The sequence below is a fragment of the Ascaphus truei genome, chromosome 9, assembly GCF_040206685.1.
Source record: "Ascaphus truei isolate aAscTru1 chromosome 9, aAscTru1.hap1, whole genome shotgun sequence".
Taxonomy (NCBI): domain Eukaryota; kingdom Metazoa; phylum Chordata; class Amphibia; order Anura; family Ascaphidae; genus Ascaphus; species Ascaphus truei.
In genome coordinates this window covers 48998276-49007380 of record NC_134491.1, presented here as the reverse complement: position 1 = coordinate 49007380, position 9105 = coordinate 48998276, and the positions used below count along the sequence as shown (strand labels likewise).

The following is a 9105-nucleotide window of genomic DNA, read 5'->3' as shown; positions in this document are numbered from 1 at the left end:
ATTTTTCTTGGGTGGGCGTGGCGGTAGCAGAGGCCTCGCGCTCTTCCCCAAGGCAGTAAATGTCGATGGACCACGAGGCTTCTGCAACTTCACTTACTGTGACTCAGTCGGCTTGGGCAACGCCGTGGGGTCGCGCAGCTTGACGCCGCGTTGCCATGGCAACGCAACAACGCCGTGTCACGTGGCGTCACATGACCCCGCGGCTTCCTTTCACCCTTCAGACTCGGTAAGGGGGGCGCGAGCAGTGGGGGAGAGCGGGCAGGGGGGCGAAAGACAAAGTTTTTGCGCAGCCCTGCCATAGGGCATGGAATGTGTTTTTAATTGGTGTCCTGCAAGGCTTAGATTCAGCAAAAACGCAAACTCTGTTAGAAAAATCTTCGCAATATAATGCACAGGAATCAGGTTTCCAGTTCAAAATCCGCAGTCTTTATTTCTTCAATCGGCTTCAGCGTTTTATGTAGCAAGGATTCATATTAGATTATTAGATGCTTCTATTCAATGTAACGAGCATCTGAAGAAGGTAGTGCTTATGCTATGTTCAAAGTCACTTGTCTTAGCTAACTCTTTGCTGACTAAACATATTGGTTTCTCAGGAAGATAAAGAACTAAGAAAAATATATATCAGAGCTAGGAAGAAAGACATATCAGAGGAAGTAAAGCAGAATGAGAGAGAGAAATCCTGGGAACAGGATTACATACATACATACATACATACATACATACTTATTGCTATCCTAATAATATATATTCACTCCCATGTGCTAAACTTTCTGGAGAGTGGATATTATTACAAATGTCTTAGCCTTAGTTCTCAAAGTCCAAGTTACAGCTGGAGGGGGTTTCTTCAATACCTCTTTGGCTAATTATAGACGTTTTTCGTTTCCTCAATGTGGTGGAAAAACCAAAACCGTGACACCGTCACCTCGTGCCTGTTTGGGACTTAAACATTGTTCTGAAAGTATTATTGAGCTATTTCTCCAGCCTTCGGATAAATGGCTTACCCCAAAGGCGGTGTTCCTTACAGCTATTACCGCGGCCAGAAGAATTGGGGTAATGCAGCCATGTCTTGTAAAGCACCTTATTTCAGGGTTCACCAGGATAAAATGGTTATGCGACCTGTACCTCGGTTCCGCCGTAATGTGGTTTCGGCCTTCCATATGACCTAGAACCGTCGTCTCTTCATTCTGTCCAAATCCCAGGGGCGTAAACAAGCAATGAAAACGCTCCAATGTGGTTAGAACCTTCTCATTACGTTGATAAATCTCAGATTTGTAGGAGTTCAGACCGGTTGTTCTCCGGTAACAAGAGGCTGCCCGCATCTATCATGCATCGTTAAGCTATGTAGCAAGGAGGTCTATAAGCTTAGTCACTTGGATTGTCCATTAGTAATTAAGGCCCATTCTACTAGGTAGGGCCAACTACGTCATGGGTTGATAAGGCAGACAGGTTTGGTAAGCCAGCATTCCAGACTCTTTCCACGCATGTAGTGTCATGGAGGAAAATAGCGCGAGAAACATAATGGTAAGAAATGTATGCCAATGAGTCAGTCCATGAAAGTACACCATCTTTGCCAACCCGAAGAGTTCTTTTGGGAAGATGGTATGTGTTCTATGATGGAATAAAGTTGGAGGGAAGTCTTGCAGCTTGGCTAAACCTATGACTGGGGATCTCATGTGGGCAACGGCGATCCTACCACGCGGGGAAGAGGGGTGGGGGGAATAAACTCCCGTCGTATGTACTAAGGACTCGGAGAGAGAATTAACGGTGAGAAGTGTGTGTGTGTGTGTGTGTGTGTGTGTGTGTGTGTATATATATCCTGACAAACTGGGCCAAAACCAACTGCCCCCCCCCCCACACACACACGACACTTACCTGTTGCAGGGTCCTGACGGGGTCTCCCAGCCTTCTGTCTTGTCTCCTTTTTAAAATCATGTTTTTCTCCTGCAGCACTATGACGCCGCTTTGCCATGGCGCCGCGTGACGGCACGCAGTATCTCGTTACCATGGCAACATGGCGTCATATGATGCCACATGGCCATTTTGAATAGTGCTGCAGGAGAAAAACATGATTTTAAAGATCAGGACGGAGAAGAACGGGCGACGCTGAGGGACACCGCCACAGGTAAGCGGCCGAAAGCGGCCACAATGCATTCGCCCTGGGTGACCGCATTTGTCGAGCACTGTACGTATATTTATACGTACGGGGCTCGACAAATGCTATCGCCCAGGGCGTACGTACACATCTTGTGCTCTCACACTTCACACAGTACAGGAGATGTCTTGCTCGCTGTTCTGATGGATGAATACAGTCATTTTATTCATTAAAATTCTTCTCCCACAGACTCCGTGATGATGTCTCTCAGAGAACTCGCTCTCTTGCTGTCTCTGACAGTCGCTCTTTTGTCTGTTGCTGGCTTCCCGAGCCCCTTGTATACAAGGACTGCGGTGAGTATTGAAGTCACTGGGTGGGAAGGACAGGCTAAGGGCGTCTCTCCCTGTGCTGGGTGTCACAGCCCTGCCCGTACTCTCCCTGCAGGCGGTCAGAAAGGGAAGCTGCTCAGCGTAGATGTGTCTCCGTGTCCCAAACAGCCGTGTCCCCTGATGAGAGGAAGCACGTACACCATCAACGTCACCTTCAGTAGTGGTGAGAACCTGACCGAGACCTAGTCCAGTTCCCCACCGAGACCGGCGTGGTCACAGACCCGCATCTAATCTCTGCCTTCACAGGTGAGGACAGCACGAGCAGCAACGCACTGGTGTATGGGATTCTGGCCGGAGTTCCCATTCCATTCCACATCCCTGAGTCGGACGGCTGCAAGAGCGGCATCTCCTGCCCCATCAAGAGCGGACAGATGTACACCTACATAACCAAGATGCCCATCAAGCAAGAGTACCCCTGTGTAAGTGACTCGTGTTACCCCTAAAGCCCCCCCCCCCTGCAATCTTGTTGTTCGGCGCTGTGCCGATTGAAGCTGGTTGTGATTTTTGTGTTTGTCTGCAGATGAAGCTGGTTGTGATGTGTGTGTTTGTATGCAGATGAAGCTGGTTGTGATGTGTGTGTTTGTCTGCAGATGAAGCTGGTTGTGATGTGTGTGTTTGTCTGCAGATGAAGCTGGTTGTGATGTGTGCGTTTGTCTGCAGATGAAGCTGGTTGTGATGTGTGCGTTTGTCTGCAGATGAAGCTGGTTGTGATGTGTGCGTTTGTCAGATGAAGCTGGTTGTGATGTGTGTGTTTGTCTGCAGATGAAGCTGGTTGTGATGTGTGTGTTTGTCTGCAGATGAAGCTGGTCGTGAGGTGGAAACTTCAGGATGAAGAATCTAATAATCTCTTCTGCTGGGACATCCCTGTGCATATCACGGACGGCTGAGAGGACAACCAAACCGCGTCTAGGCCAGGGGTGGTCAACTCCAGTCACGGGCCACCAACAGGTCAGGATTTCCCCTGCTTCAGCTCACATGGCTCAGTCTTTGATGGAGCCACCTGGGCTGAAGTAGGGATATCCTGAAAACCTGACCTGTTGGCGGCCCTTGGCTGACTGAAGTTGGCCACCCCGGGTCTAGGGACAAGTAACCTGAACACAGCCTGGGCCCTCCACCCACAATTCGTTTCTGTGACCTCAGTTTTATCTCTTCTTTGTACATCTGATTTGTGTACATTTCCCTGACATCCCAACTCCCCCCTGCCGCCTGCCCAACCCCCCTCCCAACCCCCCTCCCTCCTCCATGGCCTGAGTCCCCCACCTTCCTCATCTGACCTCCCCCCCTTCCTCACCTGACCTCCCCCCCCTTCCTCACCTGACCTCCCCCCCACTTCCTCACCTGACCTGCCCCCCCTTCCTCACTTGACCTTCCCCCCCCAGCTTCCCCACATGACCTCCCCCCCCCCAGCTTCCTCGCCTGACCTCCCCCCCCAGCTTCCTCGCCTGAACCTCCCCCCCCAGCTTCCTCGCCTGACCTCCCCCCAGCTTCCTCGCCTGACCCCCCCCCCCCCCCAGCTTCCTCACCTGACCTCTTCTCCCCGCCCCCGCCCCTCTCCCGTCTGACTGCCGTGCAGTTCTAACCTTCCAGATTTTAGGATAAATTCCAAAAATTAACAGGAATGTTTTCTTTTCTTGTAATTGAGCTTTTGCATGTAACACAAAGCCGCTTATTAACGCTCGGATGAATAAACATTTTCCATTTATCTTGAAAGACCATTAATAAATGAACTGTCTCAAAAAAACCTCCATGTTCTGCGAAATGTTTTCAGAAATTCAATGGTGGTTTTATTCAATGTCACTATTGTGCCGATAAGAGCTCAACCAATTCTGCGGCCGCTAGGATAATGAGGGCAGATTAGGAGAATGTGTCGGAATAACTGGGTTGGCTGCTTTTACGTCTCATTAAAACCTGGATTACGAGACAATGGGAGACAGATTTAGGGAGACGCTAGAGGACGAGGACTAGGACCAAATCCTGCAAGCAGCAGCTAAAAGCTCGATATGCGCCACGTTGAAGAACGCATATAAAGTCCTAATGCGGTGGTACCATACCCCATAAAATGATCTAAATTTATCAGGGGATATCCCCCGCTCTGCCCAAAGCAGTGCGGGGAAACTGCTGATCTGAAACATATGCTGTGGTCTTGCCCGAACGTGGTCCCGATATGGGAATCTATTAGAGATTGGTTACAGAGGATTCTCAATTTGGAGATCCCCCTGGACCCGTGGCTGTTCCTGTTGGGCAGACGGATCCGGGGTGTGTCTAAGGCGGCACACAAACTGGTTGCTCATTTTGCAACCGCCACGAGGTGCGAGATCGCAGCATTGTGGAAACAAACGGAAGTACCAGTTATACCCAAAATCAGGAATAGAATTTGGCACGTCTGCCAGATGGAGCAGTTGACTAGCTGGGTCAACGACTCTGGCGCAAACTTCCTAAAAACATGGGCTCCATGGCTAGCCCAAACAGACATCCCGGGGATGGACACCGACACAATTTTGCACTAATAGCTGTAGATGCGTTCTCCTTCAATAATGCAGGTCGGACAAGGACCTAGAAACAGGTAGAGCAGATAACCTCACACGGGCACACTAGAGCAGCAGGGCATACTGGAGCTGGCAGAGCGTCATACACACCACGGAAAGGCGCCAATCATCAAAACAGCTACCTCTGCTCCCTCTACCCCCCCACCCCCTCTGAGCAGCATGGTCGTCCCTATGTGTCTGTCCCACGTCCAGTGTGTCATGTCCGTCTCGTAGAGTAAGTCACTGTTGTTCCTCTGGTCAGTTAAATAAGTTTGAATTAATGGTTGGGCCATTGGACCCGCTTTGATAAATATTGGTTTACGACAGTGGGAGGTGATACAATGTATAACATGTAAAAACCAAATAAAAGGAAAGTTATAAAAAAAAAAAACCTGGATTACACTTCTGCTCCGAGGGGGGAAAAAAACAGGCTTTCAAAAAGTGAGAAAAGGAAGAGATTCTAATTATTGGAACGGATATCAAACCGACCCTGGTGAGCACAGAGAGGGGAAGACGGGTAAAATCGTACCTTTTATTAACACCCTCCGGGCCTCCAATATAAAACTGGACATTCAAATACACCAGTTGCGGCTCCCAGTTTGGGGGGAAGAGGGGGCGGGGGGGAAGAGGGGGCGGGGGGGGAAGAGGGGGCGGGGGGGGGAAGAGGGGGCGGGGGGGGGAAGAGGAGGCGGGGGGGGAAGAGGGGGCGTGGGGGGGGGGGGGGGGGGAAGAGGGGGCGGGGGGGGGGGGAAGAGGGGGCGGGGGGGGGGGGGAAGAGGGGGCGGGGGGGGGGAAGAGGGGGCGGGGGGGGGGGAAGAGGGGGGGGGGGGGAAAGAGGGGGCAGGGGGGGGAAGAGGGGGGGGGGAGAGGGGGCGGGGGGGGGGAAGAGGGGGCGGGGGGGGGGGGGAATGGGTTGTCAAGATTCAGTGGGAGGTCTGCACACAGACGGGGGTCACATTGGCAAGGGGGTGTCTGCACGGGTCCCAGAGTCCGCAGGAGGGGGGTCTGCACGGGTCCCAGAGTCCGCAGGAGGGGGGTCCTGCACGGGTCCCAGAGTCCGCAGGAGGGGGGTCTGCACGGGTCCCAGAGTCCGCAGGAGGGGGGTCTGCACGGGTCCCAGAGTCCGCAGGAGGGGGGTCTGCACGGGTCCCAGAGTCCGCAGGAGGGGGGTCTGCACGGGTCCCAGAGTCCGCAGGAGGGGGGTCTGCACGGGTCCCAGAGTCGGCAGAGGGGGGTTTGCACGGGTCCCAGAGTCCGCAGGAGGGGGGTCTGCACGGGTCCCAGAGTCCGCAGGAGGGGGGTCTGCACGGGTCACAGAGTCGGCAGAGGGGGGTCTGCACGGGTCCCAGAGTCGGCAGAGGGGAGTCTGCACGGGTCCCAGAGTCCGCAGAGGGGGGTCTGCACGGGTCCCAGAGTCGGCAGAGGGGGGTCTGCACGGGTCACAGAGTCCGCAGGAGGGGGGTCTGCACGGGTCCCAGAGTCGGCAGAGGGGGGTCTGTACGGGTCCCAGAGTCGGCAGAGGGGGGTCTGCACGGGTCACAGAGTCGGCAGAGGGGGGTCTGCACGGGTCACAGAGTCGGCAGAGGGGGGTCTGCACGGGTCACAGAGTCGGCAGAGGGGGGTCTGTACGGGTCCCAGTCGGCAGAGGGGGGTCTGCACGGGTCACAGAGTCGGCAGAGGGGGGTCTGCACGGGTCACAGAGTCGGCAGAGGGGGTCTGCACGGGTCCCAGAGTCGGCAGAGGGGGGTCTGCACGGGTCCCAGAGTCGGCAGAGGGGGGTCTACACGGGTCACAGAGTCGGCAGAGGGGGGTCTGCACGGGTCCCAGAGTCGGCAGAGGGGGGTCTGCACGGGTCCCAGAGTTGGCAGAGGGGGGTCTGCACACACAGATGGGGGGGTGGGGGTCCCCAGAGTCGGCAGGGAATCCGCAGACAGGCACAGCTGCTCTGTCACTTTCCTGGGCGCAGATCTCTGCTATTCCGCACATTATCTGAATAAAGCTGCCACACAGTGACTGCACAGTGTCACTGACTCGGGCCCCTGGAATAGGTCAGTGCTCGCGCTGGGTGCTTGTTCTCCGTCTCGACCTCCTCAGAGCATCCCAAAGCCCTCGCAGCCTTCGCTGATCGCCAGCTTCAGCATCTTGTGCATCTCTTCATAAGAATCGTACGTGGGGAGGCACAGCTGGTTAAAGCTGAAAGGGAAGGAGAGTTACTCCCCATCTGCAGGAGACAGGCAGGGGGCTGAGGGTGTAGGGAGGGCAGGTCACTCACCAGGTGTGGGCAGTGGGCAGCGCGCTGTGGGCAGGGGACGCAATGATCTGGAAGCTGGGGCACAGAGCAGAGAAGCCCCCCGGAGGCAGCAGCGAGGAGCCTGTGGTGAACTGCAGGAGTCTGGCCAACTCTTCCTGTGTGAGGCTGCAAACTACAGCCCAAAACCATCGCAGTACCTGCGGGGGGAGCCAATCAGGGGGCAGTGTGAGAGGGGAGCCAATCAGGGGGCAGTGAGAGGGGTGGGGGGAGCCAATCAGAAATCAAATCATTCTCACCTTCTCCCGGAAGTGCCACGAGCCACCGATCACCACAGCGTGAGCCTTGAAGTCCTGAACCACAATGTCCCCCGTACCGCACATGAGGAGCTGGGAGAGCGTGTGTCACACCCCAACGTCAGATAGCACCCCCACACTGACACTATGAAAACAACACCTGAGGGTACAGAACCCCCATCCTTCTACCCACCTCATCTAACCCCAACACCAATCAACCCTCCTCCAAATCATAGACCTCAACCCCATCCCCAAATACCAATCGGGGTAACACACAGCCCCCCCAACACACATCTCTACACTTCCTTTCTAACCAACTCCCATATCCATTCCACCTCACACAGGACACTCACATCCACCTCCAGGACACCCAGGACACTCTGCTACCACCCAGGACACTCTGCTCCCACCCAGGACACTCTGCTCCCACCCAGGACACTCTGCTCCCACCCAGGACACTCTGCTCCCACCCAGGACACTCTGCTCCCACCCAGGACACTCACCTCCAATTCATTCTCATCAAATATGGCGAGCAGATTGTCTGGCACCAGCTCATTGAGCCCTGGGGGGGGGGGGGGGGAGACAGGACAGCCAAACATTTCCATCAGTAGGAAACAAATCCCTCCCCTGAGAATATAATCATACAAACCCCCCCATCCCTCCCATCCCCCCAATCCCATCCCCCCCCCCGATACCTCTCATGAAATGCTCCACCTCTCTCGCACCTGACTGGACAGACGATGCTGAGAAAGCACATTCAGGTAATAAACCTTATTCTCATCCGTGACCGGAACCTGAGACCCCCCGGGATGAGCTCCACCACCTAGTGAGGGGGGAGTGCAGCACATTGAGAAGAGGCAACACAGGTGCGAGGGGGAACGGACACAGGAGAATTAGTGCTGTACATCCCCCTCCCCCTCCCAGCACTGACCTTCTCCAGCTGCCCGCCCTGTCCGTACTTCTCCTCTGCAAAAACCAGCTCCATGTCCGAGACATCGTGAGACAGAAGGAATCGGACCTTGGAGTGGAAGAACTCCGGGTCATCTGTCTCAAAGTACTGGTGTGGGAGGACAGAGTAGAGAGCAGGGAGGGGTGAGAGGAGTTATAGATACTGATATAACACTATTACACACCCTCCCCCACTCCATTCCCCCCATCCCCCGCTCCTCCTCCCCCGCTCCATTCCCCCCATCCCCCACTCCTCCCCCGCTCCATTCCCCCCCTCCTCGCTCCTCCCCACACTCCCTCGCTCCTCCCCACACTCCCTCGCTCCTCCCCCCCTCCCTCGCTCCTCCCCCCTCCCTTGCTCCTCCCCCTCCTCCCTTCTCCCCCCCCTCCCTTGCTCCTCCCCTCCTCCCTTCTCCCCCCCCTCCCTTCTCCCCCCCTCCCTTGCTCCTCCCCCTCCTCCCTTCTCCCCCCCCTCCCTTCTCCCCCCCCTCCTCCCTTCTCCCCCCCCCTCCCTTCTCCCCCTCCTCCCTTCTCCCCCCCCCTCCCTTCTCCCCCCCCTCCCTCGCTCCTCCCCCCCTCCCCCTCCCTCGCTCCTCCCCCCCCTCCC

At 55.4% G+C, this 9105-nt stretch overlaps 2 protein-coding genes across 5 annotated transcripts; one reads left to right on the top strand and one right to left on the bottom strand.

Moving 5' to 3' along the window:
- The first annotated feature begins 2344 nt into the window (after positions 1 to 2344).
- NPC2 (NPC intracellular cholesterol transporter 2) lies at positions 2345 to 4222 on the top strand. The gene is given in 5 exon segments (XM_075614727.1): positions 2345 to 2418; positions 2421 to 2445; positions 2537 to 2644; positions 2728 to 2900; positions 3279 to 4222. Coding segments are annotated over 5 exon segments (465 nt in total). The 5' UTR covers positions 2345 to 2349; the 3' UTR covers positions 3369 to 4222.
- Positions 4223 to 5854: 1632 nt separating this feature from the next.
- AREL1 (apoptosis resistant E3 ubiquitin protein ligase 1) lies at positions 5855 to 8639 on the bottom strand. 4 transcript variants are annotated; one of them, XM_075614725.1, is made up of 6 exons: positions 8482 to 8639; positions 8246 to 8373; positions 8054 to 8112; positions 7554 to 7695; positions 7279 to 7454; positions 5855 to 7199 (listed from the first exon to the last, which is right to left on the bottom strand). In XM_075614725.1, the coding sequence occupies exons 4-6, from the start codon at positions 7635 to 7637 to the stop codon at positions 7097 to 7099; spliced, it is 363 nt and encodes a 120-aa protein (XP_075470840.1). In that variant the 5' UTR covers positions 7638 to 7695; positions 8054 to 8112; positions 8246 to 8373; positions 8482 to 8639; the 3' UTR covers positions 5855 to 7096. The 4 variants fall into 4 exon arrangements, with proteins under 4 accessions (XP_075470840.1, XP_075470841.1, XP_075470839.1 ...); XM_075614726.1 differs by having other exon boundaries at positions 8276 to 8373; XM_075614724.1 differs by having other exon boundaries at positions 5857 to 7199; positions 7554 to 7643; positions 8276 to 8373; positions 8482 to 8636.
- Positions 8640 to 9105: the final 466 nt, after the last annotated feature.